Below are 27,393 nucleotides of genomic sequence, written 5' to 3' on the forward strand. Positions count from 1 at the left end.
AGTCGGCGACGCCCACTTGTATGGTCACCAACCCGCACCACCCACCCCTTTTTTTGGTACTTCAGACCTGCAAGGTTGCTGATCCCCGCTTGTCGTAATGAACAAGCCCCGATAGGTGCCTAGCACACCAATCTGAAGATGATCGGTGCGCCCTCGAGAGGGCCTCTCATGAGGTCCTGATAATTGGACCTTGGGTCTGGGTTAGACCAGCCCAACCCAGGGCCCCACGAATGCAGCGCAATCCGGCGCCCCTTCTGCTGTATCGCAGAAAACCATGTTGTCATTGGGCGAAGAGTTTGTGGTCCCGATCACGCTGCTGAGATCGAAATGCTGCCAATTGTGGCGAGGCATCGGAGGCAGACCGCTTGGTTGGAGTTCCGGGAGGGCATTCGGCATGTGAGGGACGTCGTACTGAGGCAAGCCAATGGATGGCGTTGGTGAGTATGGAATACTGTAATGTTGGAGGTGGTGGATATCAGTGTTCATCAAGTTTGGAGGTTGAGGCTGAGGTTGAGGCTGAGCTTGAACCTGAATTTGAGATTGGGGGTTGAATGGAGGAGATCGGTTAGGTCGGACATTGCGTTGATGTAACACTGATCGTGGGTGAGATGGCTCTCCATCCTCATAGTCAACAGCATGGCGCTTGACTCCAGCGCATTTTTTACCACCCTTGGCCCCTGGTCGCTGACGACGGGGGTCGGGGGGATCTGAGCTCATGGCCTTTTTGCCGCTCATTTTGCGATACCGGGTCGTTGATTGAACACCCCCGTTTCGAATAGCCTCTTCTGTCAAACGCCAATAGTTCATGGCCTTTTTCCCTGAGGCCTCAACTTTAACAGGCTCGAATCCCTGCATAATGAAAGCTATTAGTTAAACGCAGTTCTCCATTTAACCAGTAACTTCCATGTAAGAGCATTTGTGGAGACTGCTCTCAAACTGAAACCGCCGCAGGAAAGTAGGAAGTACACGTACCGCATTCATGGAAAGATTGTGTCGAATACTGTTTTGCCAGCCCTTTGATTCCTCATTGCCTGCCTTGGTGGTATTTTTCTCAAACCACTGATAGATCCCTTGAAGAGGCAGCATCTTGTCCTCAGTCGACATCAGTGCGTCCCAGATGAGACGGGAATACGGAGGCTCTCCATTTTGCTCTTGATCACTAGCATCTTCGATGCTAATGCGAGGTGAGCTACCTTCAGCGCCGGACACAGTTGGCGCAGGGCTCATGCTAACAAGCGAGTGAGGGTGACGTGGAGATTGAGTTGAGGAAACAGAGATAGGTGGTGACTGGGGTGTTGCGTGCATCCAACGCCTAGATCTTTCAGAAGTAGGAATGCCGGGGTGTGAGGCAGAGTGATTGAAGCGTTCCTGGCTTAAAAAGGAAGAAGTCGCTGGCGTTGTTTGCTGGATCATTAGATCATCATGGTCATCACCTCTCGGCGCATGGGAGCTTTGTTGGGGAAAGTTGGAAGATAAGGCAATTGTAGAAGGCATGTTGGCTTGGGAGTTTTGATGGTGAATGTTGGAAGAGGAGGTGACTGTGGGAGGCATGTTGATGTTGGCGTGAGAGGCAGTGTAGAGTGATGCAAGGCAAGTCTCGTCAGGCACCATAGCACGAGTGACAGAAGAAGTACCGAAATCGTATGGATGTAGCTTGGCGCCCCACGGGTTACTGAAACCAGTGTGAAGGGGCATCAGAGCTTGCGGCGCCAGGTTGGATCTGAATGCCGGCCAGTTCTGGACTGGGGGACCGGGGTGATAAGGCTGGGGGCCACTGTCACTGGCAGTGACTTGGAAAAAGCCTTGGGCACCGGAAAGTTCCGTTTGTACCAAGACACGATGTTGCTCGTACTCTCGCTGGTCAGTTGGCATCTGCGCCAGAGGATGGTGATAGAGGAACGAGTGGTGGTCCATGATGTTCAAGGTGATGAGGTTAGAGGGTGCCCTGACAGTGTGCAAGATAAGGTGCTGAGGATGTTTCTGACTTGGGACTTGGGCAGGCGCAAAAAGCTTGAAACATGCACTTGGATAGAAAGAGAAACAAGTTTGAGGTTTGGGGAGTTGGGGGGGGTGGGGGGGGTCCGCGAGTTCGATCTCAGCTATAATAGAGGAAGCCCCAGCATAGAAGTAACCAGGGTGACTGTCATGCCCTCACCAGGCAAGACATGCAAAAATTGGAGCTGTAAGCTTCAAAGATTTTCGGTCCAAAAAAAACCAGAACTATTTTCTAGCCAGCACATACGGCACAAGCCTCTTTTCACTGCACATATCCAGATGGTCGTGCAGGACAAACAAGATATCGTTGAAGCTAAGGACTTTTTTTTTCTGTGGGTTTTTAGGAAACAATTTAAGAAGTACTAGGGAAGTGTACTAGGATGGACGGGACTAGTGACTGGGAAGAAGAGAAAAGGGTGGGAACGCGAGGAAGAGAGAGGGCAATAGTATGAGGCGACAGATGGCTAGCGTCAATCTAACTGCATTACAGCATATTCTTGCAGTCTTGCACACTTGTATTATGAGAATCATCTTCTTCCGGATACCTAAGCTGTGGAACGGCCGTTCCCTAGTACAGAGGTTGGCCAATGATCTCATACACGGTCAAGGCGGGTCAACCAAGTGCTACAGCAGACGTACAGGTAGGCTTTGAACGGGTGCTAGATAGCCTTGAGGGACCTCAAATGGGCCTAAGGGGCTGACGGGGGCGAGCAGAGAAGAGGGGGTAGGTGGTCGGCTGGTGGCGGCAGCCTGCAGAACCTATCGCGATTCATCTGCCCCGGTCTGAGGCCTGCGCGCAGGTTTTTCTGGAAGTTGAGACCGAGACCAGAGGCCATTCTGGAAAAGGGTTGGCAAGGAAGTCAAGTAAGAAAAAGGATATGGAGTACAAAAAAATCTTGGGACAAAAGCACCTCCTGGTTGGAATTGCTGTCCTGTCTGGTAGCGCGGGTGTTTCTTTCTGGTTGGCCTGCTTCTAGCCAGCCGGAAGCCATAGATTGACCTGCAAGCTGCAGCCCAGTAAGGTATCACCAGAACAGTTTTCAACGTCCGCCGTTCCGCAAAATAGACCAGTGCTGATCCCTCTTCACTGGGCACATGGAGGGAAGGCGAAGTAATGGCTGCTGCGGGGGTTCTGGATACTCCGCTCTCCTCGGAGAGAACACCAAAGACACAACACGGTTGTGGAGAAACAACGGGAGCTCCGGAATGTCAATAAGTGGTCGTATTAAGCATTTGATATAGGGATCCACACATGGACAGTGCAGAGAGATCGCGAGCTTATTGAATGTGAGATCTTCTCATCAAAAAAAAAAAGAGGCAAGGGAATGTTTCCAGCCCAATCAGTCGTGGGAGAACTGAATTCACAGGCAGTCAGCGCTCTGGAAAATACACCCCGACTCTTCATCCTGCATACACCACCACAACCCAATATCCACTTGCCCTCTTCCCGATAGAATGCCCATGTGGCCATGATGGGTTTCCGTGTTACTTCCGGTAATAGATCTAAGACAACGTCAGCGATATTCTTGCGGTCGGAAATTTTCGTAGCCTCCACGATGTCTCAGAGATCCAAGTCACTTACTCTCTTGAACTGGAAGTGGAGTTGAAGAATGCCCTGTACGACCGAGAAAATAAATGTCAGGATATTGTGGTCTTCCAGGAATTGTAATTTGGGAATAGGTCAAAAGGCGAAAAAACTTACCTTGTCAAAGGTACTCTTGAACCCTCGTTCGCGCTTTGCACTATAGTCCCATTCCTTATCGACAATGCGAAAGGCGATGTCCTCGTAAGGGGCTCCAGCCATAAATCGAATCAAGCAAGTGTCCTCTTCTCCAGCCTCTGCAAAGGACTGCCCTCGCTTCCGACCATCTTCGCGTTCAATGCGATACGTCGGGGCTTTGGTTTTATCAATGAGGTCGGGGTAGAAGATGTTGAACTTGTAACCCTGCACAACCTTCGGTGGCGGATTGTCATGATCATAATGGGTCTGATTGTACTTGTTCCATTCGTATCCCATTTGAACACGATTGAAGTATCGTGGCTTTCGTGGGCGGTGCTTGCCAGCCCATTGGGATTGTGAAGCAGTAGTCACGGCCTCTTCGCTAGTGAAGATCTCTTCGTTCTCACTCACACCCTTGGCCAGCTCCCTCTCGTACAGGGCCTTGGTAGCTTGCGAGAAATCGTCATTGGGTATCGAAGAGAAGCGACCGGGCACCCCTGACGTAGCTGTGGTGGTGGAGACAGTGCTAGTAGCGACAGCGGTCGGCCTTTCGGCACCTCGTTGTCGGAGTGGGACATACCCCATACGAAGGATCTTTTGGCGTTCTCGAGCCTGTATCCCGGGTTAATGACAGGGTTTACGCTAGAGTGACCAGGGGGAGGACTCACCACTTGGCGAAGGAATACAGTCTCGTCCATAATTTCCAGTCCTTTATCTTCCTGGCGCACATGCAACAATGGATCAGGATCCAAGCCCTTGAATTCATCGGAATCCACAGTCTGGGACTGGTCCACTCCAGACACAGTGGGCGCGAGAGGCGCAAGCTTCTCCCGCATAGATTCCGCCTCTGCCTTCTGTTGTTTCCTGAGATCGCGCACTCGTTCGTCGATCACATCTTGGTATACATTCCGCAGTCTTGCTCGGGCTTTCCACACTGTCAAGCTACGTAAAAGCTCTTCCCAGTAGTCTGTATCGATAGGTTCGTTGGAGTTCAGTTTCCGCTTGACTTGGACCTCTAGCGTCTGAAGTTGTTCGTAAGTTTTCGGGCTGAGTAGTCGGTTGATATCGGCGGCCACGGAGCTGAGAGCTCGTCCTTGAGGTGCAGAGGTTTTCTGGCGATCACGGCAGATAATCTTCATGGTCTGTACAAATGAAATCAATGTCAGTAGAGTTCCACATTTAAAAGTCAATCCCAGAGAAGACACGTACCTTCCAAAAGTCCCGATTCTGCGGGTTTGACTCCAGCTTCAGGAAGGTATCAATATCATGCTCCAGATCCTCCAACTGTGACTGCGACAGTCCCTCGAAGACACCATCAGGGTCCACCACATCGAGTTCGGAATCGGCGATCTCGTCGTCCAAGGGATCGCGTGTCGGGTCGATAACACGCAGTGTGACTGTCAGCCAGTCAATAGGCTTTGCACGCCCTTCCTTGACTCGAATTTCTGCCTTTTTCTTGGCCTGCTTGAGCACAAAGATGTCCTCCTGCGCAACCCACGCACGCGCTTGTTCGTCCTCTTGAAGCTGGTTGAGTCTGACTTGGTCGCGCATATCCCGGGAGGGACCTGAGCCACGTGAATTTCCATTATCCCATCGGCGATTTGGTTCTTGTCGGTCGCGATTGTCTCGTTCATTGCGGGGGCGATCCTGGAGTTGACGCCAGGACGATGGGGAGCGCGACCGGCTGCGCCGCGAACCCGATCGGTCCGGGATTCGCGAGGACATTCTATATGTTTTCCAAAAGGGCGACCGTTCGAGAATCAAAGAAACTAGGGTAGGTAGCGGCGTGCGGAGTACGGCGGTGGTTGGGTTGACGTCGCGTGGATGAAAAGTGATTCGGGAGATTGGCGGAAAGTCAAGCGTGCGGCTAACTTTCCTTTGCAGCTCCAGACCAGGCAGCTCTCCGCATCCACACGAGCTCCTCCTCATAACAAAAAGGTGTAATACTGAAGTGAGCTGCAACAAAACAAAACAGCTCTCCAAGCCATGTCCTCAGAATGGCACAGACTACGTCTATCGCAAGAAGATCTACCTCCGCTGCTCTGTCAGTACTCCTGGAGCCGCCAAGGTTACGAGCTGTTCGTGACAGACCTCACCTCCATCTGGTCTGAACAACTATCTCGTAAAGAGATATTGAAACGAGCGGATGAAAGTGCCACCACGATTGATCCTAGCGAGGATCTGGACCAGCTTGATCTTCTCCTCACCAAGATCGGAGACGCTTTCCGTGGAGACGGGGGCACTACTATAAAACTACACAGCGGTGCTTCAACAGATTCTCTTGAACTCAACACGAGCACCAAATTGCCTGCTCCTCTGAGACCACTCAAGTGGACTCTACAGCTATCTAGGGAGCCTGCTTCCTCTACGACTAGCCATCTAGTTTTGCCGCTATTACGAGGCGAAGCATCCTGGGAGTCCCGACAGCGATCCTTGTTGGATCAGCTCAAGCAGAAGGACTGGGTGCTAGGGAAGCTGCTTGACAGGTTTGAATCCCTGGGAGCAGATCTGGGAAGTGTGTTTCCTGGTGCAGCTGGTCTACGGATGGCTCGAAAAGGCAGCTCGAGAACCGAGGCCGCCAGGGTCATCAAAGGCATCGCGCCGTTTGATGAGGAGAACTGGCTCGCCGAATCTGAGGTCTCCTCGCCCAGCTCCAAGATAGTGTCCAACCTCATTCATGAGCTTGCGGGATCCCGCGGCAGCCTTGGCCTTGAAAGACTTCGCCCATCCCAAGACAAGTGGTGGAGCGGTCTCCAAAGGCGCTCCGAGACCACTTCTTTTCAAGAAGAGGAACCTACGAAAGCCTCCACATCTCAGACCAGGATCAAGGCTATTGATACACAGGGTGATTTGGATCTTGACGAGGAGATGACGTCGGGAAGTGAAGTCGACGAGTTCGAGGTTTGTTCCAAAAAAAAAACTACCTTTCCATCTCTAGCATAAGAGTGCCTCAATCTAACTGACTGAATCTCCAGCAACAAGAAGTCGTTCCTCGGCAAAGGGCTCAAGAAGCTAAATCAATTGTATCTCCAGCCAAAGCAAAGGCCAAGGAGAAGAGTTTATCACCACAGCCTCAGGCAGTGGATACAAATGAAGCGACGGCAACTGAATCCGAGGCCGAACCTGAGCCCAAGCTTTCACCTCCACATCGACGAAAACGTACACCGACGCCCACAGCTTCCCCCTCCCCGAAACCCACCGTACCAGCTACGCCACCAAAAGAGCCCCTCAAGAAGCCTAAGAAGGGACTTGGCGTGATCGGAGGCAAGAAGAAGATCCCAGAGCCAGAGCCAGAGCGTGCAACATCACCAGCAGCTGAACTAACTCAGCCACTCGAACAACCTCCCATACAACCAGAAGAGCATATAGCATCCACAGTACCACCAGCTAAAGTCAAAAAGCCCACAAGACTGGGGATGATAGGCGGCAAGGCGAAGGCAAAAGCAGCGCCTCCCACGGAGACAGCCCCTATCCATCAGGAGACTATAGTCACTTCGCCTGAGCGAAAGCCCCGTGAACAGTCTCCAGCGCCCAAACAACGGGCCATAGACCGGGTGTCGCCGAAAAGGGAATCTTTGGAGCCTTCACTACCAGCGAAAGCACCGAGTGCAGCACCGGCCCCGGAAGAAACTGAGGCGCAAAGAGCTGACCGTAAGCGGGAGGAGCTGAAACGGCAGCTGGAAGCGAAGAGTAAGGCGCCCACGAAGAAGAAACGGAGGTTTTGAAGATTTATCTGGTGCATACCTGTTAAATACTATGCTCTAGTTATATGGTAACATGTTACGAGATGTGACAAATAGATTGATTCATCATTAGAATAATTCATGTGTCTGGGTATCAAAAAACATCCCCTAAGAAACACATACATGTAAATGACATCAGGAGCCGCTCAATAAGAATATAGAAAGAATTGTACATGGCTGAGCAAGCAAGACGTTCTACAGAACCGCTACTCGATAAGAACAAGGTTTTAATCTACCCCGGCGCAGTACCAGATCGACCACTTGCACCCTTTCGCCTACCCTGCTCAACAGGAGTAACAAGCCGCACCTTCTTCGGCGACACTGCACCAGATGCCTGACCTCCCTGTCCAGCGCTAGCCCCGCCACCGCCAGTCGCAGCCGCGACACCTGCAGCACCAAGCATCCCACGCACCTTCTGAACGGCTTTGCTCTCGCCCTTGGTCCAGGGATCGTGCTTCACGACGCCCACTCCCGCGGAGCGACTGGCCGAGTCGCGACGCTTGCTCTCGGCCATGAGCATCTGTCGGTTGAGTTCGCGGCGCGGACCTGGGCCACAGTCGTGCGAACAGCCGGGTGTAGCACAGCCACCTTCGCTCATGGACAGATCGCCCAGCCACCTTGAGATGCAGGCTACATGGCCGCCGTGGCCGCAGCCTTGGCACCAGGCCCATAGCGAGGAACCTTTTGGTCTGGGTGCTGTGAAGGTATCGAGCTCGGATGTTGGAACGGGCTCGGTTGCAGCGGTTTGGTCTGAGAGCCGGGATTCAGTTTCGGCGTCCAGGTCCGGGCTTGTGTGGCCAGAGGAGGAGGATGCGTCGCGATATGCAGCGACCCATTCTGGAGGTGGGTCGAGGCTCATGCATATTGAGCAGGGTGCTTGAGGAGTGTTGCAGCGGTGACAGCGGGTGTTATCCCGGCGAGGATTTTCAAAGGGTCGTTGGCATGTGTAGCAAAAGACGTTGATGAAGGTGTCTGCTTGGGCGTAATCGTAGACGCCGGGATAGGTCGGAACGCAAGATAGACGGAGCTCTGCGGCTTCCAGGTCCATCGAGTGTCTAATGAGATGTTCGTTGTATGTTTTGAAAACTAATTCACACTCCTCATATGGGAGAATATCCTCGCATTCCTGAAAGAGAATATGGAGTTTCTGTAACAGGTGTGCCGCTGTTTGAATGTCGACAGAGCTGCTTGTGCTGTGGTAGTACCGAACTGCCTCTTTCATGAGAGCCTCAATGCTCCATGGTGTGAGATCCGTTGCATCTGGAATAAGAGGGATCTTGACTTGAGATAGGTCTTCATAGATACCTGTTATCCCTGGGTAAGATGAGAGATGGGGAACACCGTTGGCCGAAGACGAGGCGTTCGCCCCATTTTCGGAGCCTGGCTGCTCAAGCGGGGTTGATTCGGTTAACAATGGAGGTGGGGTGGAGGGTCGCTCGAGATGGACTTCTTGCTCAGATTCAAGAATCGACTCTTCAATATCCAAGTCATCCTCTGGTTCCTCTGGCGAGGGTTCTAAATTAGATTCACGCCGCACAACTGCGGCAGGTCGACCCGCGGGATATGAACCAGCCTGGCCACCATCCGATATCCGAACATCTGAAAGCCGCCCATTCGACGAGTAAGAAGCGGCGACTGACTTGGAAGGATGAGAACTGTCGGTGGATGCAGAGAACATGGGAAAGCTTTCGGTCGAGTCGCGCCGATTGTATCGGTCAATTGGGGGACGATTGGGCTCCATTGTAGACTCCAACGTCAAGACTTTCTTTGGGTACTGTTTGTAGTTACTAATAGCAGCCCTCTTTTCTTCCAGTTTCTGGTCGTAATCATCCTCAGAAGCCCCTGCAGGGAAGTCTGGGTGACTCTGAGTGCGCCAGTCAGATCGGCCCGCAATCGCCCGTGGTGCTGACCTCTGCTCATCGTCCAAATCAGGCTGCAATGGATCCCGCAAACGCTGGGGTAGAGCAGCCGGAGACAGACCGGTTTCATTGCTCGATAGTGATTGCTCGTAGGTCAGGCGCAAGGGATGGTGAATGGAACGAACATCGGTATCTGATGACATACTCCAGCCATTTTGCGAGCTCAGAACTGAGGGTGGAAGGGGATCAAGATCAATCGCATTCTCGTTAACGGAGGGGATCTGCGAGTCTGTGCTACTTCCCCAGGACTCCTGAGGGGAATCAGGCAATGGCTGCGCAAGTGGCGTGGTCATATTCGACGTGCTCTCGGCTTCATGGATCAGACCTCTTTGACCCTCGGTCTCCATGACTCCCTTGAACAACCGGCTCTTCATCTTGCCCGGGCGGCTATCATCCGCTGCGCGCAATTTGTCTGTCAACAGGCCATCCTTGGAGGTTTTGCCTTTCACCCCATCCTTTCCAGATAGATTCTCCCTTGACCTTCGTTGGAGCTCTTGAAGGATAGCGAACTTGACGATCCGCCAAGTCTGTGCCAACTTTGTCAATGCCAAATTATCTGCACATTCAGCATTCTGATCGAGCGAGTCGATCAAGGAATTCAGAACTTCGGCATGGCTTTGGGGTTGAGCATGTTCATTCATCAGAGGTGAGTAATGGCTTGCCAAGAACCGAAACACGGATGCATCATTGGTGGCACCAGGGATGGTCCCGATTGCCCCCAGCTGACTTGGGGCAGGGAGAGCGCTCTTGGCAAGAGCCTCATCCAGGGGTAAAACGGGAATGATATCAATTGCACCAGGTGGGGAGCTGCCTAAAGATTTTGATGGCCTAATGGTGGACGACTTGGTCTGTCGCGGCCGGAACGATGAGGCTAGGACCACTTCATCGAGGATATCATCGGCTGGACTCTGGCTAAGTGATTTTTCGCCAGTACTACTCCGGTCCTCGTCAACACGAAGGAACTCTGGTGCATTCGGGCCCAATGCGCGTCGCCTAGGTCGAGGCTGAGCGAATGCTACAAATTCTCCATTAGGGCTCCAAGCGACGGAGCACATCGGCCGGCGGTTACTCACAGCTGGAGCATAGCGGACATCGGTCTGCGTGAACGCCCCAGCTTCCCCGACCGTCCAGAGCAGATCCTTCGAATGCCAAAGCAGATCGGTCGCCGGCACATCGTACCGATCAAACTCGCGGAAGGGGACATGCGGCCGCCGAAGGTCCCAGAGGTGAATCCGAGGATCTTCCTTGTCATAGGTGGTCACAACCTGGGATGACTGCCACTGGCCCGAACTGGGGGAGTCACCCACCCATAACGGCGGCCGCCACCGAACATTGGTGATGGCCTGGGGAGTCCGGAACTGGAACGCAGGTTTCTGTCGTCGTTCTGCAGAAGGCGAGAAATCCCAGACCTTGACCAGCCGGTCCGTGCCTCCACTCACAATGTGTTTCCCGTCAGGGTGCCAGTCGACTGCGAAACAAGGCCGCTCATGAGCCGCAAGACGCAACAGGGGGGCATTCGTCTTGCGCGAATCCCACATCTGAATGGCGCCGCTGTCCGAGGCGGTCGCAAACACGACCCCGTCGGTGGGAGACCACCGGACATCCCGGATCGCATCGCTGTTGCTCTGGTATACATGCTTGCTGCCGCACGTGGAAAGACTCCGATTCGCAGAAGCAGACCGTAGATCCCACATTCGAATCGAGCCATCTTGACTGCCGGACAACAGCCATGATGCGAGATGAGGGTTGAAGGCAAGTCTGTGAACCTGGCGGTTGTGGCCCTGGAAGCGACATAATTGGAGGCCGGGCCGCTGCAGGTCGTAGACGACAATCCGGCCATTGGCGACCGCAGTCGCGATTATCCGGTCATAATTGCCATGTGACCACTTGACATCCCTCACGTTCAACTGGTCCTTGTGCGGCATCGCTGCGCCGGACTCATGATGAGTGGACGCGTAACTGATGACTGCATTGCGAATATTGAATTCCTCCGAGGAATGATCTGGTGAAACCCGGATGGTTTTGAGGATCTCTTTGCCTCCGATGACCGCGTGTGTTCTCTGCGGCGAGATATCTAGAGCGTTGATAGGAATACCGGTCCGGTGGGTGACGGTCTGCGGTTCACCAGGCCTGGTGATGTTAGAGGAAGGTGTGTCATTTGGGCCCGATCTGGAATTATCGACCGATCTGGGGGAATGGGCAAGGGGGGTAGGAGGAGTTCAAGTGGAGGGGAGAAAGGTAGTGGGATATTCCAAAGGGTCTGGCTTCCTTCAATTTTTCCACCTCTGATGCCTTTTTGACTATTTCAAAGCGAAGCGGTGTGAGAGAATATGCAGTACGTACAGTGATTTGGACCTGATCGGCCGGGGGCCATCGACCCGGCTATTTTGCGGACTGGGGGGTCTCGACCCGGAGAAGAAGGGCTGGGCGAAACGGGCGAACGCGTTGGCAGCCCGATGAGAGTACTTGGTGGGTGGCGGCGGGGGAGGAGGGATGGGAGAGCGTGACCCAGAGAGGTCCGACATGGTTTCTCACTCCATTGCGAGCACACGACCAGTTGACCGAATGGTGATGGTGGTGGTGGTGGTGGGGGGGGGGGTGGAGAGTTGCGCGTGTCGCTGTGGGTTGCTTGTGAGGTGCTGTTGGTCCGGAGTAAGGTTGGGTTGCGCAAGCGGTGAAGCTTCCCATGTGGAGGGTTTGGTTCCTGAGGCATCCACTGGGGTTGCAGCTTCTATACAAAGTTTGAAAGTACAGGAGTTGGTATGCAGAGTAAGTCATATGGGAATCTCAAGTAGGAGACTGAACAGATCAAGTATAGGAAATTATAGACATGGTGATAGTGGTCCAGATGGTAATCGGTTACCTAAAGAATAGGTTGGCTATAGTATCGACTGGTAAGTGAGTCCTGTCCGTTGTCTCGTCTTCTCGACCCGACCTGAAATTACTATGTTGGCAGGTGTAAGCTGGTGCATATCGATCAGACAACCTTATAGGGCTCGGAAGTATGCAAGACCTAACAAGTAGATACTCGGTAGCCTACTGGGAATTCCTCCCCCATTGCGCCTTCGGTCGACCTCGAGCGACCCCCCACCCCCGAACTATGTACTTTGTCCTGAGGACAGGTCTCCTCCATCGTCCACATCTTGAAAGAACCCGACTTGTCCACATGTCAAGAGCGGTCTAGACGCCAACACACCATGAGAGCTCAGATTTCACAATCGCACCGTCCACTGCAGATTGACTTCCTGGCTCTCCGAATGGGATTCATCCCATCCTCACCGGTCGCTGAAAGGCTGGAGGCTGGAGGATGGAAGGGCAAGCAACGCAGCGAAGGGTCATATAGTGAGGCATAAAAATTGAAGAAGAATTGGCCCACCCTCCACCAGAGGAAACCAAAAAAGAGGCCATGTCTCACCTCTGCCCGGAAAGGCGGGAGTCCAATCGAATGATTACGACTCTGCCCACAGGCTGATTGCCGAATAAAGAACTCAAAACTGATCTACAAGTCGCGAGCCTGGAACGGCGCCGGGGGGAACCAGGACTTGGAAGACTGGAAAAAGGTCTCGACTCCAAGCTCGGCCCAAGCGATTGTGCGGATGCGCCCCCTGAGGTTCACAAGCGTCAAAGCTAACAGAGCAGCTTGGGGGTCGGGCGCAGCTAATCAAGTAATCTCGTCGCGGCTCCAGGATGGTCGCTAAAAAAGAAGGGGGGGGGGAAAGGGTCGCACATCATGATCCCGGACGTCTTAGCGTTCTCGGGCAGTCTAAAGAGAATCGATGGCAATCTAGATCGTTGATTGCGAGGGTCCGCGCACCCATGGAACACCATCTGATCGCCGAGGAGCTGCCTTGGAAGTTGAAATGAAAAGGACCCCAATCGGTCGGAGACACTCTCGATGGTCATGTATTTCCGATATACATATATGATATGTCTACAGGTGTTGTTCTAGTTATGAGATATGAGGTAAATTATCGTAGTCTGACACTACCGTTATTGTAATTGTAATTGTGATTGTAAATAGGTTGTCAGTCTCTTTGGGACTCGAATGGGGCGGATGACGATGACAATGACAATGATTGATTTGACGGAACTAGTTATAGTACAAGATAGAAGATGATTGACATACAATATGTGATACATACCCTATCACCTTGTGAAGAATGATAGAATAAACAGAATTGTAATGATATTAATAGAGTGATATAACATCACTCCATCCGTAGTACTCCGTACATGTTCTTATTCGTCTGTTGGGTCGGAGTTTCTATATATATATGACGAGACTCGCGTCTCCACTCCTCTTGTGTCAAACCACAAAACTTGACGGCCACATCTCATACCTGTCATGATTAGCTTCTGAACCACAGGTACTTTTTGTGTTTTCGATCTGTCAGTCTAATCGAGGTTGGGCTTGGCTGAACCTAGTATCATCACCACGCAAGTGGGACCAGCCTAACCAAGTACATATGTCTTTATAGCAACGGAGTATCTGTCTTCTGTCGCCTCTCCATGTCTGTATGTCTATATAACTGGAAGCTGGAAAGGCCAAAGGTCAAATGCATTGAAATTCTAAACCCTCGTCCTAGGCCTGAACCCCCCTCCCCCCCTTTGCTTTGGCCCCTTTCTCACCTGCGCACCCTGGTCGGGCACGAACCACTGTTTATCGGGGACTTCTGCTCTGCATCGCCGGTTTGTGCCTCGATCCAAGCCAAGGCAAACCTCACGATTATCTCGGCAGACTAAGAGATGATTAAGATTGCTAGCAAGCTATCACGAATATTGAAATAGCTCCCAGGCCCATCGCCCAGCGCCCATCACCATTTGACCCAATTCCACTCTCTCTCGCTGACCCAGGATGAGAGCAGTTCTGGTCTATTCCCACCGGCACTAAATCGACTAGTCTCCTTGAGGATCCGTTACGGTTCCCAGCCAACTCCTCCGAGCGCAGTGGATCCCCATCTTAGCTGCAGCGCGTGCATCCACACTACTACTGACGACCACACCGTCATTCCAACATTTCATGCTGGCCAGCATTTTGCCTCGTCCAGTCTGATTCTTCCCATTGCCAGCTCCAGAGGCAGCTGAAATTCGTCGGGGTACCCGAATCTGGTTCGTAGGTCATGCCCTATCCTCGTTATGACTTTATTAGGGCGCATGATTTGCCACGGGCAGGTCAGTTGGGGCTGTGGATTTTCCCAAAAACCTTCTCCGCTGCGTGTTTTTTGCCTCCTCCCGATCGCCTCTCGATCGGAGCATCAAAAACCCACCCCCCCCTCCCCCCCCTCTGAAAAGAGAGAACAAAAAAGCAATTTATCCTGCGGGGTGTTGATTTGTCCAAAGTTTAGATCTCTCTATCATCCCTTAGAATCCATTATATCCGAAAACTCCGATCCTCGTGGACGGGCAGCTCGCATTGTATTATTGCCCCCCGCGTCCGGCTGCGCGATTCATTCCTCAACGTCGATCCTTGGCCACACCCGTCGACTGTCGTTTCCGCACTTCCTCCAGTTCTCGGCCGATCTCTCTCTCCTCCTCCTCCTCCTTCTCTCCTCGCTCAGCCGCTGCCAACCTCTCGCTCTCGCTTTCTTCCCTGCTTCTTTTTCGGATCGTCGGGGACACACCGCCGTGTCATGGAAATTTGATTGATTTTCTCCCTCTTGGTCGGATATTCGTGGGAGGACTTGGTTCATCATGGATCCCCACGCAGCTCTCGAGCTGCTGGAGTACCTGCGCACATGCTACCCGATCTTCCTGCTGTCCCTCTTTGCGGTGGCCTTTGTAGTCAACACAATGGTCACCGCCAGCAGGGCCAGCAACAATGAATCTGTTCGCATGGGTCCGGGTGGACGACCACTCCCGAATCGATGCCGCAGTACAGCTCCCGCTCGGAAGGCCAAGGAGTTCTCTCCCACCGTCAAACGCTTCTTCAATTGGTTTTCGGTGGGCGTGCTCCTCACGTACCTGATGGATGCAACACTCTACATTCTCCATGTCATGATGGCCCGATCCGAGCATTGGTGGCGAGGTCAGTCTGCAGTTGTACGTATTCCTAGGCAAACCGTGAAGTTCGACCTGTCAAGCGATGCCTGTTGCCAAAGCCCCAAGTAAAAAGAAAAGGAAACAAGCTAACCAGTGGGGCCTCGTGTAGATCTATATCGTCGGTTCATTCTTCTTCTACGCCGTCTTGTTGATGACTCTACTCGACACTAGCCCGTCTCCGACAGCCGCTCAATTCGTGTGTTGGCTCGCCGCCATTCCTCTCGAACTCGTTATTCTTAGCACCTCCCTCTCTCTTTACACCTCGCCTCACCATGAGCCGGTCGTGGGCGATCCCGAAGGCGGCAAGCTCCGAAAAACCATCACTCCTTGGGAATACTTTGAGGTGGCCTCGAACAGCCTCCGCGCAATGATTCTGCTGGCTCTTGTCGTCTTGTATGCGACCAAGTCAATCACCTGGAAGAGCCAGGAGAAGAAGCACGGGCACGGTACAAACGGCAATGTCAGCGAATCCACTGGACTTCTGGATCCTGCAGCTGCAGAGAACGGGAATGGAAATGCCAATGGCCATGCCTATGGCGCTACGAATGGTGCTGCGGGTGCTGAAAGTGCCAAGCCGCAGCCAGATCCCTGGGTTCGCCCCACGACCATGCCTTCTACGAGCTGGTGGGAGTACCTGAGCGGCTACTCGCTCTTTTTCCCATATCTGTGGCCATCCAAGTCCCGTCGCTTGCAGATTATTGTGGTCCTTTGCTTCATTTTGCTCGTTCTCCAGCGAGTCGTGAATGTAATGGTACCCAGCAAGGTGGGAGACATCATCACTATCTTGGCCAACGAGGAAGGGAAGGAATTTCGCGTCCCTTGGATCGAGATTCTGCTGTATGTGATCCTCCGGTGGCTGCAAGGTGGTCAGGGCCTGCTGAGTTCCATGCGCTCTAGCTTGTGGATTCCAGTCAGTCAGTATTCTTACATGGAGCTTTCTAATGCTGCCTTTGAGCATGTGCACGGTCTCAGCTTGGATTTCCACCTCGGAAAGAAGACTGGTGAAGTGCTGTCTGCTCTGAGCAAGGGTAGCTCTATCAACACATTCTTAGAGCAGGTGACGTTCCAGGTGGTACCGATGTTGATTGATCTGGTTATTGCATTTGGATACTTCCTTGTTGCATTCGATGCATACTATGCGCTCGTTGTGGGTATCTCGACCTTCGGCTATCTCTACGTTACTATTCGTATGGCTCAGTGGAGGGCGGAGATCAGAAGGCAGATGGTCAATGCATCGCGCCAAGAAGATGCCGTGAAGTAAGTGGATTGAAGAAAATGATTTTTTGCTATGTGCTGGGAACACCATGATTAACCAAAGAATTCCCCAGGAACGACTCAATGGTCTCGTATGAGACAGTCAAGTATTTCAACGCCGAACAGTACGAGTTCCAACGCTACCGCGATGCCGTGGGCGAGTTCCAAAAGGCCGAGTACCATGTTCTCTTCTCTTTGACGCTTCTCAACACCTGTCAGAATACAGTATTTATGCTCGGCCTGCTGCTCACCTGTTTCATCGCCGCATACCAAGTTTCCACCGGCCAGCGCGAGGTCGGTCAGTTTGTTACTTTGTTGACTTACATGGCCCAGCTTCAGGGCCCGTTGAACTTCTTCGGTACTTTCTATCGTTCTATTCAGTCCGCACTGATAAATGCCGAGCGTATGCTGGAATTGTTCCGGGAGCAGCCTACGGTGGTCGACAGCCCCTATGCCACTCCCCTAGCGATGTGTAACGGCGACATCAAGTTCCAGGACGTGGAGTTCTCGTATGACAAACGGAAGCCAGCCTTGAACGGCCTCACATTCCGCTGCGAACCAGGCACCACAACTGCCTTGGTTGGTGAATCTGGCGGTGGCAAATCGACAGTCTTCCGACTTCTCTTCCGGTTCTACAATACCGAGAAGGGACGCCTTACCGTTGATGGTCACGACGTTCAAGACATTACAATTGACTCTCTGCGAAGGCACATTGGTGTGGTGCCTCAAGATACCGTACTCTTCAATGAGACTCTAATGTACAACTTGAAGTACGCCAACCAGGCAGCAAGCGATGAAGACGTCTATGAGGCTTGCCGGGCTGCAAGTATCCATGACAAGATTCTGGCCTTCCCTGACGGGTACAGCACGAAGGTTGGCGAGCGTGGCTTACGGCTGAGTGGCGGTGAGAAACAGCGTGTCGCAATCGCTCGTACGATCCTGAAGAACCCTCGAATCATACTTCTGGACGAGGCTACCGCCGCTCTGGATACTGACACCGAAGAGCACATTCAGCGGGCTCTTTCGACCCTCTCACACGGCCGTACTATGCTCGTGATCGCCCATCGCCTCAGCACCATCACTACTGCTGACCGTATCCTAGTCCTGGCAGACGGTCAGGTGGCCGAGAGCGGCACCCACGAGGAACTACTGGCTATGAAGGGCCGCTATGCTAGCATGTGGCGCAAACAGATCCGAGCCCAAAAGGCCGCAGCCGAAGCTCAAGTTTTGCAAGACCGCGCCGAGCGTATTCGCAACGCCACTCATAGCGATGACAGCTCCAGCCAATCCGACGAGGACCGCAAAGGCACTCGTCGTCCCACTCACTAAACCCGTTTTCAGACTTGGACGCCCTGTACAGGCACCTTTAATTCTCGCCAGCAAGCACTATTCTTTTCCCGATTTTCATCTCTCGACGTGTGCATAAGTCATCTCATACCTTTTTTCTTCTTCAACACCGACGCCAAAAGCAGGTGGGGGGAGTAATGTGACCGGAGAACAGGCAGGGACGGCATGAGATTGTGGGTTTTTTACCTTTTGCGTTCTTTTGTTTTTCTGTTGTCTCCCCTCTCTTTTATCTCTTTCGGGTCCCTTTTTTCTGCTTTCCTTTTGAATCCTTACTGGTGCAGGGTCTGCTTTTTTCTTTCTTTCTTTCTTTCTTTCTTTCACTTTTTTCAGCATTCTTTTCTTTTATCGAATTCTTTCCATTGCGTTTACCGGAGTTCGGGCCTTTACGATGCGCACGAGTGAAGTCATTTTGCCTTGTCCTTGTTTCATATTGAACCCAAGGTGCACTTGGACGCGGTTGGGTTTCCTGGAAATAAAACACTAGATTAATCACTAGGGCCGCCGAGACGGATTATAGTCAATATAAAAGGACTTTTGTTTCAATTGAACTGTGTGTGTATGGTAGAGGAGGTCGCTTAGATTGGTGTGTAGACTTGCTGAAAACGGCTGGAGTAAACCTCTCAGTAGAATATTTGCAACTGGATCAATAAAATTGAGCACTTCCACTTCTCGGTATGGGCCCAAATTCCGTCTGATCTAAGTTGTGGTCTTGAGGTAATCGTACTGTCGGGGAGTACGATGATGCAGATGTGCCAAGACCACGGCAAGCTTATCGACTATCAACACCTCTCCGAATCCTTCTTTCATCGCCCACTCGATCGCGCCAACTCACCACAATTGGATCAGAGACATCCTCTTCGCCTACAATGCATTCACCATCGCCCCAACTTCTCCGCGCCATGCGCTCCTCTCTCCTGAGAGCATCGGCTCCCCGCACTCTGCGCAACGCCACCCGCTTCCCTCACGCCCTTACAGCCCTCAACATCCCATCAACGCAGCGAAGTTACAGCTCTCCAATTCGCCCCGCGCGCATGATCCCTCGCTCCCACACGCACAAGCCTACCAGCCATGACCGTGGCCCAGAATCAAAGGAAGATACCCAGACGGACTTTGGCGCCCTGGATGTGCTCGGGAACACCCCGGTACCTAGCACAGCCATCGACGCCTGCCTGGACTCCGGGTTCCACCTGAACTCCGGTGTAAAAATAACCGGTGGCGATGCCCTGCTGCTCGTCGGTGGAGAAGCGTTCTCCTGGCGGCCGTGGAAAGCCTTCGAGGGCGCTGAGAATGACCGCGCGGCCAAGGCGTCTATGATTAACGCCAAGGGCCAATTTGAACTGGACGAGGAGGCCTGGGGATTGCTGAGCGTGGTGTGGCCCCGACCCGGTACGTAATTTGTTTCTCATTCTCTCCCGCTTTTTGCTTGTTTCTCCTGTCTTTTTTTTTTTCCCTTTTCCGTGCAGTGGTCATGAGCCCTTGTGGACTGGAGAGGGGGGGGGGTCATTGGTCATCTGGTCATTTGTGCTAGAACTACTTGTTTTGGGAGGCAAAATTGGGTTCGGTTCATTGCTGATGGTTGTCTCGGCTAGATATGCTCATTCTCGGTCTGGGTGGCGGCATGTATCCTCTTTCACCAGAGACGAAGCGTCATATCAACTCGCTAGGCATCCGTGTTGACATTCAGGATACTCGGAATGCAGCGGCACAGTTTAACCTACTGGCGACAGAGCGCGGAGTCTCCGAGATTGCGGCAGCGCTAATTCCCATCGGGTGGAAGGGACGGTCTTGAGTTCAAATGGCAGTGCTACTAGGTGGGAATTCAGATGATGCGAATGGAAATCAAGGCTTCTCTGAGTGTACATTATCATTTTCTCTAACATTACCATTTACCTTACTCTAATGTACGATTACTGTTTTTGGACATCTCCCAAGGTTTGGGTCATGTGAACGCCCTATCTTATCGTACCTCAGCCCAGCCCCGTCCCCTCGTCCGGTTCCGACTCCACCAACCACTTCAGCTTCGGGGAAGCTCAGTTAGGGTATCTGAGCTCAACTTGATTACATTCACATCAAACACTAGCCATGACAGGAAACGAGTCCCTCCTAGCTCCGCGCCCCTCCTCTGAACTCTCCTCCATCCGAAACGCCGAAGAAGAAGATGCCCTCCTGACCGGCGAGCGAACGACTCGCCGTAACGAACCACGCCGAGGATTGGGCTTTTGGGGACAAGTTGGGACATTTGCTTGGGCGGCTATCGCAACCATCTTGGTGATCGTGCTCGCGGTGGTATACCAACATGAGGCTGCTAAGAATCGACGTGCTCCTTCCCACGAAGTCTGGGGTCCTGGCGGCAAGCCGACAGGCAAGCGAAACCTGATCTTCATGGTGTCTGATGGCATGGGACCTACCAGTTTATCGATGACGAGAAGCTTCCGACAGTTGACAGAGAGTCTACCGATTGATGATATCTTGGTCTTGGATAAGCACTACATTGGTCAGTCCCGAACACGGTCTAGCAACAGCCTGGTGACGGACTCGGCGGCTGGTGCGACGGCGTTCACCTGCGCCAATAAGAGTTACAATGGAGCCATTTCCGTGCTCCCAGACCACTCCCCTTGCGGCACTGTGCTCGAGGCCGCTAAGCTGGCGGGATATCACACTGGCCTGGTTGTCACGACTCGCATCACAGACGCGACTCCGGCCTGCTTTGCTTCGCATGCCAATCTGCGTCAGTACGAGGATAGCATTGCGGAGCAGGAAGCTGGTGAACACCCGCTGGGCCGGGTGGTTGACCTAATTCTGGGTGGTGGACGATGCCATTTCCTGCCCAACTCGACAGAGGGTAGCTGCCGTGCCGATGACCGAGATATTGTCGAACTCGCGTCTCAGAATGGATTCCATTACTTGCAGGACCGGACTGCTTTTGATGCACTCAACGGTGGTGCCAAGGCTAAACTCCCTCTGATGGGTCTCTTTGCCGAGAAGGACATTCCTTTTGAAATCGATCGCCGCTCGCAGAATGACGTTTATCCTTCTTTGGAAGAGATGGCTCGCACTGCTTTGACTACGCTTAGCGAGGCCACTCGGGACAGCGAGCAGGGCTTCTTCCTTATGATTGAGGGTTCCCGCATTGACCATGCTGGCCATGGCAATGACCCTGCCGCGCAGGTTCACGAAGTCATTGCGTTCGACAAGGCATTTGCAGCAGTACTTGAGTTCCTCGAGAAAGATGACACGCCCGGCGTGCTCGTTAGCACATCCGACCATGAAACTGGTGGTCTTGCTGCTGCTCGCCAGCTCCACACCTCATATCCCGAGTATCTGTGGTTGCCCCGTATCTTGGCAAATGCTGAACACTCCAGCGAGTATGTCGCTGCCAAGCTGAGCAATCATCTCTTGGAGGCTGGCAAGCACGATGATGACTCGAAGAAGAAGGCGTATATTCGCAAGACCTTGCTGGAGAAAGACCTTGGGATCAGTGATGCTACTGACGAGGAGGTCAATGCTTTGCTCCACCCTGAGGAAGGCGTCTCTCGTCAGTACCTCTTTGCGGACATGATTAGCCGCCGTGCGCAGATTGGCTGGTCCACTCACGGACACTCTGGTATGTTCAATCCTTGGCAACCCTAGTTTATACTGTCAAATCATACTAACACTGTCATGCAGCTGCCGATGTCAACATCTACGCATCATCCAGCAAGGATGCTTGGCCATTGGTCGGTAACAACGAGAACACCGACGTGGGCGCCTTCCTGGCCAACTATCTGGACCTGGACGTCGATGCCGTCACCAAGCGCCTCAAGTCCGCCGCCTACTGGACTGCATCTGGCGAGGAGTCCACCACCCAGGAAAAGTATAACTGGATGGGTGATCCGGTCGGCTCGACCGTCCGGACCGAGGGCCTTGACACGTACCATGGCGATTTCAAGAAGCGATCCCTTGATGATTGTGGCTGTGGGGCAGTCCACTAAGTCAATTGATCTATGTTGCATATCATGCAAGTCTTCTTGACTTGCCTCCGGGGTTATTATCTTTCATGTTCTTCTTCATCTTGTATCATTCTGGCGTTATGGCTGACTGGTGCTATCTCTCAATTACTTTATATATTCATTTCATATCCGTTGGAATCCTTATGGTTGTGGCATTCTGTACATCAAACAGATAGTCTATACACCAACAATCAATCATATTTCTGAACCCCTGGCAAGAGACCTAAGCCGGCAGGACAACCGAAGCGTGCTCGACGACTAAAGTGTACCTTATAACCAGCATGTCCTAACCAACCAAAATATTCTCAGCGACCAAAGTATACCAGAGGACTTGAACGTGTCAAAAGAAACAAAAAACTTGTTGAGCGACCACTCTATTCTAAGAATCCAAAGCATCATAAAAGGAATATAGCATACTCAAACATTGCAGCCTCCCAGAAAACCAGCCGCCAAACGCCCAAACTCCCAGAACCCCGATCCCAGTCCTCCTTTCTCCACACTCCTCCTCCACAATCTGCATCCCCATCCCATCTCCATCCCCTGGTCATGGCCCTCCTCAGCCCACCCGGACAACCTCACAGCCTGGGCACACCTCCGAAAGATTAATCACCCACCACAACACATTGCCGGTCCCAGGCGCGTCTCTCGTCTCTGGGAGCCCGTTCTCGTCGAACAGGGCATACGGCTCACAACCCGGGGTGTCGGGGTCAAATGGGAGAGCGTGGGTCTCACGCTCCTCCGGGTTGTTGATGCGTTGTAGTTCGTGAAAGAGGTCGAGGCAGAAGTTATGGAGCTTGAACCGGACGTGGTTGCATTCTTCGTAGAAGATGCCGATGTACTGGCACATGGTGAGGGGGTGGAGGGTCTGTTTGGTGATGTGAGTGATCTGGTTAGCCCAGGGGTTGCCATGATGGTGGTGTGTTGAATGGGGTTGGTGGGTGGTGGATTGTAGATGTGTGGATGAATAGATAGAGGGCAGACGTAGAGAGAGGGGGTGAGATAAGTCTCGTCTTACCTTGTTTTGTATGAATGAAAACGAAGAGTCGTCGCCGCCTTCTGCTGTGATGATGGTGGTGGGAGACGCGGTGATGGAAGGTGAAGAAGGTGAGACATCAGAATGAGACGCGCTGCTCTTGCAATTCACTTTTCCGGCCAGCGAATAGCGAGAGAACCCCGTGGTTATCGATATCCATAGCTCTTGGGCGAATCTGGGAGAAAAGGGACCCATTTTTCTTATCGTGTATGGTCATATCTACCCCGGGTTTTGATGGTATACAAAAAGCCACTGGATTCATGTACCCTTCACGACATCCCCTTTATCAGTGTACCAATGTACATGCCCAGGGACACAAAAGGATATTTATATTTCATTCTCATATTTCCGGAACTACATGGAAAGAGATTGTTGCCTCATAGAAAAAACAATATCAGATAACCTTAGACAAATCTACGCATACCACGGCAGTGGCGGCTCGATCTAGAACACGCCCTCCACTATTCCCCACACAACCTCCACCTCCCAGTATTCACCACATTCTAAAGCCCCTCCCCCTCTAAGCCAGGCCCATTTTCCACGTGGAAAGATTAAACCCCCCCCCCCCCCCCCCCCGGAGAAATAGTGAGACAGGAGTAGTGGAGACATGGCAGGTAACTTGGGGGTCCGACAGGGGGTTTTGTCTACCCGTCACGGGCCGTCCGATGCAGAATCCACCAACCGAATTGGATCAACGGAAAACCCTGCATGAATACGAGAGCTTGTGAGCTTGTGTGGACGTCTTGCCAAGAGATATGGTATTGGAAATAGAGGGCCAGATATAGATGTGGATCTGACTATGGCTACAAGGATACTACTGTATACTCTTCAAGTTAAAAAGAGAGAAAAGACTAGAGGGATAGATTAAGAGAGCCTATAGACCACCCATTATCACACAGGCTCCCATCAAACCTGTACCTAGAGCAAAGCTAGGTATTTTCCAAACATGTGCAGGCAAAGACATGTTGCAGTGGCAAACGGTGGCATACAGAGAGAAAGACATCAACAAAGCCGATGGCAATGAAAAGGTGAAAGACGAACAGCGTGATCAACCATTATGATGTAAAGGGAAACGCCGAGCAGGAGAGTAGAAGCAGGTACAGAAGCAGGGTGATTCAGACATGTGGACGGCGTTAAAAAGGGAATCAATAAATCAAGAGATCCGTGAGGATGTAGAAAACAGAACAGAGCACGTAACAGGGAAACCAGTACAAAAGATACAAAGATGTGTTTTCTTCATTGTGGGGATCAAGGGGTCAGTCAGAGACAGTCGAGAAGCGAACAACAGGATCAGATATCCTAAAAAGCATAGGATTTACTCATGAATGAGCAGTAGAAAGGGAAAAATAAAAAAAAAAGGTCAAGTTATTCTGGAGTGTATGGCAAGTATTTCAGACACACAAATACACACAAAAACAATTTCCCATATGAAAGGTTACATTTACAGCGTCACCAGAACAACCACAGCCACGAGGACTGCGAAGAGCGAGCCACGCAGGACACGCTCACCCTGAGCAGGGGCACCATTACCCTTGGTGGTGGTGTCGGTGCCTTGGCTGAAACCAGTGCCACTGGCAGTAGAGGCACTGCTAGTACCGCTCGAGGTGCCAGAGCCAGAGCCAGTGCTGGTAGTGCTGTTGCTAGCCATGCCACCAGCACCACCGTTGTTGGTGGGCACGCTGTCGCTGCCAGTGGAGGTGGCACTGCTGCTGCTGCTGTTGGCACCAAGGGTCATGTCCAGACCAGTCGCACCGAGGGAGCCGAGGACAGTGGAGTTGTTGGTGATGGCGATGTTGTTGACCAAGGCCGCATCGGAGGTGTAGATGTAAGAGTTGTTGCCGGTTTGCTGAGTGCCCGAGGGGGGAGAGTAGCAAGTCACATCAACCTGGCCGATGGTCGCGTAGTAGTAGCCCTTCTCCTTGATATCCTGGCTGTCCCAGTCAATCTCACCACCAGCCCAGTCGATGGTACCCTGGGCGTTGCTGGGCTGGCCGGCGGGCCAGAGCGACATCTGCAGGCGAGCGGGGGTCTGAGGGTACTGGAAGCGGTTGGCAGTGGAGTTCCAGGTGTCGGACTTCTTCAGGGTACGCATGACCTGACCGTCGATGATCCACTGAGTTTGGTCGGGCTGCCAGTCGATCTCGTAGGTGTGCCAGTTGTCAAAGGTGTCCTGGTCACTGACGGAAGCGTTGGCGCTGTTGTGCCAGTCGAGAACACCCTGCCAGTAGTAGTTGGTCTGCACGGCGGTCAAGTCGGCACCAACCCACTCGTAATCGATCTCATCCTTGACGTCGGAGAGCAGGATGAAAGCAGTCACAACACCCTTGCCGCGGGAGGACTTGATCTTGCCGCTGATCTTGCCGTACCAGATGTAGTGGTTGTTGGCGAAGAGTGTACCGACCGAGTTCTTGGGCATGGTCATGAGCAGGTTGCCATCCTCCGTCTTGGGGAAGCCGCTGTAGGTCCAGTCGGCGGCGCTGGCATTGCCCAGGTACTTGGTGTTCAAGATGGAGTTGTCGAGGTTGTCCCAGGTGTAGCTCTTGCTCTCACAGACGGGCATGGGGGCGCAAGAATCGATCGAGAAGGAGGATTGAATGTCGCAACCACCGAGACAGTATGCGCCGGTACCACACTCGCCATACTCTGTTGTGCGACGTCAGAAGGATTAGCCATTGACTCGGTCGCATGCAAGATTGCGACTCAATGACGGAAAGAGAGGCAGGGGGAAGACTCACGAGAGCAGCAAGGTTTGTCCTCCGGGCACTGGCTGCTGGTGCTGCAAGTCGTGGTGGTAGCCGCAAGTGCGGTGGCCGAGAGGGCCGAAAGGGCCAGGAGCGGAGTCGCGAAACGGACCATTGTGTGTCAGATTATGTACTTGGGAGGGGCAGAGAGAGAGAGGGAGCGGTGGGTATGTGCGAAACCAGAATATACAAAAAAATATAAAAGGGGGATGGAGAGAAGACCACAGACAAACGAGCGAATTGTGGGAAGATTAGAAAAGTAGGATAGAACGAAAGGCAGCAAGTGAAGGTGAAGGGGAAACCAGATTCACTGCTTTAGAGAGAGAGTTAGGGAGAGAAGAAGAGGAGAGGAGAAGGAGGAGGTGGAGGGGGGGATGTATGGAGTATTTCACGGGTCTTACGGGTTCACCAGTCAATTGACAGAACGATTCAACTCAATTGCCCATCGAATAATCACCAGAATCAGGGTAACTTGTCTTTCCCAGGGTCTCTCGGTCACCTCCCAGAGTGTAATGCGGCGTCATAATAAACGACTAGAGGTAAACAACCAAGGAACCACGCCAGTGCTAACCCTTTTGGGTGGAGACTCGGCAGGGATCACACTTCTGATCGGCTGAATAGATGACCGGAATAACAGGGTTCGGTATGGAATGATACAGCAACACAATAATACCGTCATCCAGCGATCGGTAGGGGTCTCTTGGGGCTGTTCTCCATCAAAGTGGAGCCTCGTGGAGTCGTCCCTGGCCCCACCCACCCAAAAAAAAAAAAACAAAAAAAGGCGGAGTCGCTCTCTGTCTGTGCTCGTTTTTTTTCCATACCAAGGGGGTTCTCCAAAAGAACATCCCGACTCCAGGAGTAACTCCATGTTGTTGTTGTCGTCATCTTAGGACATGACTATTTGAAAATCATAATCTGGGACTCAATATATGCAGAAACGGACTGGTCCAACCCGCGATTACAGTAGTGAGGACATGCTCCGGACACGTTATCGGCTGGACGCCAATATAGTGCACTACAAATGAGACAGGCCTCGTCATGGGGCCTCATTTGCCAGAGATTAGAAGGTTTGGATGAGTTCATTTCACTGGATGCGATTGATTGAGCGGACTCCCAGCCAGTTAGCCGTTGGGCCATCTGAGACATTTTTCTGCCCCAGGCGTTTGTCTCTTGATAAGGAGGGTAATCTGATTACAACGTATATTACCAAGTATACAAAGTATACTCCATACACAGTTATATGATTATATACAAATTGCTCCTTCAAGTGGGACATGGGGGCATTAAGGAAAAGGAACGTAGATCTCATCTGTGTTCCCCACGTCAACGTCTGTCTTCTAAATTCCAATTTAATATAATCTGTCACTTCAAGCGCGTATTGTGCCAGTGTACATCTATACTCCGTCTCTATACTCGTCTTACTCGTCCTCTTGTGACCCGTATTCTCGTGTACAACCTCGCCACCACCCTCCGTCTAACTAGTAAAATTAGTTAGCTAACCCCCTCTGGCTCAGGAGCGCACAACCGGCTAACCCCGACCAGCCTGCAGGAGTAGTGTGCTGGAAAAACTCATCACCCTCCCAGGGACATCCCCAAGCCCAATAGTCCAATAG

The 27,393-nt window shown here is 52.3% G+C and overlaps 9 protein-coding genes across 9 annotated transcripts; 4 read left to right on the forward strand and 5 right to left on the reverse strand.

Moving 5' to 3' along the window:
* Positions 1–201: 201 nt before the first annotated feature.
* N7458_010257 (uncharacterized protein) lies at positions 202–1,914 on the reverse strand (the record flags this gene model as incomplete). The annotated part of the gene is made up of 2 exons (XM_056913639.1): positions 202–849; positions 973–1,914. 2 exons carry the CDS (start codon positions 1,912–1,914, stop codon positions 202–204), a joined length of 1,590 nt encoding a protein of 529 aa, XP_056762488.1.
* A 1,566-nt stretch (positions 1,915–3,480) lies between these two features.
* On the reverse strand, positions 3,481–5,440 carry N7458_010258 (splicing factor cactin; the record flags this gene model as incomplete). The annotated part of the gene is made up of 6 exons (XM_056913640.1): positions 3,481–3,498; positions 3,578–3,610; positions 3,698–4,241; positions 4,296–4,327; positions 4,384–4,857; positions 4,925–5,440. The coding sequence occupies 6 exons, from the start codon at positions 5,438–5,440 to the stop codon at positions 3,481–3,483; spliced, it is 1,617 nt and encodes a 538-aa protein (XP_056762489.1).
* Positions 5,441–5,701: 261 nt separating this feature from the next.
* On the forward strand, positions 5,702–7,440 carry N7458_010259 (uncharacterized protein; the record flags this gene model as incomplete). The annotated part of the gene is made up of 2 exons (XM_056913641.1): positions 5,702–6,616; positions 6,691–7,440. 2 exons carry the CDS (start codon positions 5,702–5,704, stop codon positions 7,438–7,440), a joined length of 1,665 nt encoding a protein of 554 aa, XP_056762490.1.
* A 250-nt stretch (positions 7,441–7,690) lies between these two features.
* On the reverse strand, positions 7,691–11,902 carry N7458_010260 (WD repeat protein; the record flags this gene model as incomplete). Its single annotated transcript, XM_056913642.1, has 2 exons — positions 7,691–11,507; positions 11,721–11,902. 2 exons carry the CDS (start codon positions 11,900–11,902, stop codon positions 7,691–7,693), a joined length of 3,999 nt encoding a protein of 1,332 aa, XP_056762491.1.
* A 3,166-nt stretch (positions 11,903–15,068) lies between these two features.
* Positions 15,069–17,999, forward strand: hmt1 (putative vacuolar ABC heavy metal transporter (Hmt1); the record flags this gene model as incomplete). Its single annotated transcript, XM_056913643.1, has 3 exons — positions 15,069–15,416; positions 15,526–16,673; positions 16,745–17,999. The coding sequence occupies 3 exons, from the start codon at positions 15,069–15,071 to the stop codon at positions 17,997–17,999; spliced, it is 2,751 nt and encodes a 916-aa protein (XP_056762492.1).
* An 884-nt stretch (positions 18,000–18,883) lies between these two features.
* N7458_010262 (Mth938-like domain-containing protein) lies at positions 18,884–19,806 on the forward strand (the record flags this gene model as incomplete). Its single annotated transcript, XM_056913644.1, has 2 exons — positions 18,884–19,403; positions 19,607–19,806. 2 exons carry the CDS (start codon positions 18,884–18,886, stop codon positions 19,804–19,806), a joined length of 720 nt encoding a protein of 239 aa, XP_056762493.1.
* A 293-nt stretch (positions 19,807–20,099) lies between these two features.
* On the forward strand, positions 20,100–21,988 carry N7458_010263 (alkaline phosphatase; the record flags this gene model as incomplete). Its single annotated transcript, XM_056913645.1, has 2 exons — positions 20,100–21,621; positions 21,684–21,988. The coding sequence occupies 2 exons, from the start codon at positions 20,100–20,102 to the stop codon at positions 21,986–21,988; spliced, it is 1,827 nt and encodes a 608-aa protein (XP_056762494.1).
* Positions 21,989–22,562: 574 nt separating this feature from the next.
* Positions 22,563–22,853, reverse strand: N7458_010264 (uncharacterized protein; the record flags this gene model as incomplete). The annotated part of the gene is made up of 1 exon (XM_056913646.1): positions 22,563–22,853. The coding sequence occupies one exon, from the start codon at positions 22,851–22,853 to the stop codon at positions 22,563–22,565; it is 291 nt and encodes a 96-aa protein (XP_056762495.1).
* Positions 22,854–24,480: 1,627 nt separating this feature from the next.
* On the reverse strand, positions 24,481–25,895 carry utr2 (putative cell wall glucanase (Utr2); the record flags this gene model as incomplete). Its single annotated transcript, XM_056913647.1, has 2 exons — positions 24,481–25,682; positions 25,775–25,895. The coding sequence occupies 2 exons, from the start codon at positions 25,893–25,895 to the stop codon at positions 24,481–24,483; spliced, it is 1,323 nt and encodes a 440-aa protein (XP_056762496.1).
* Positions 25,896–27,393: the final 1,498 nt, after the last annotated feature.

This window comes from Penicillium daleae, assembly GCF_028827525.1.
Source record: "Penicillium daleae strain IBT 16125 chromosome Unknown utg000008l_segment0_segment0, whole genome shotgun sequence".
Classification (NCBI taxonomy): domain Eukaryota; kingdom Fungi; phylum Ascomycota; class Eurotiomycetes; order Eurotiales; family Aspergillaceae; genus Penicillium; species Penicillium daleae.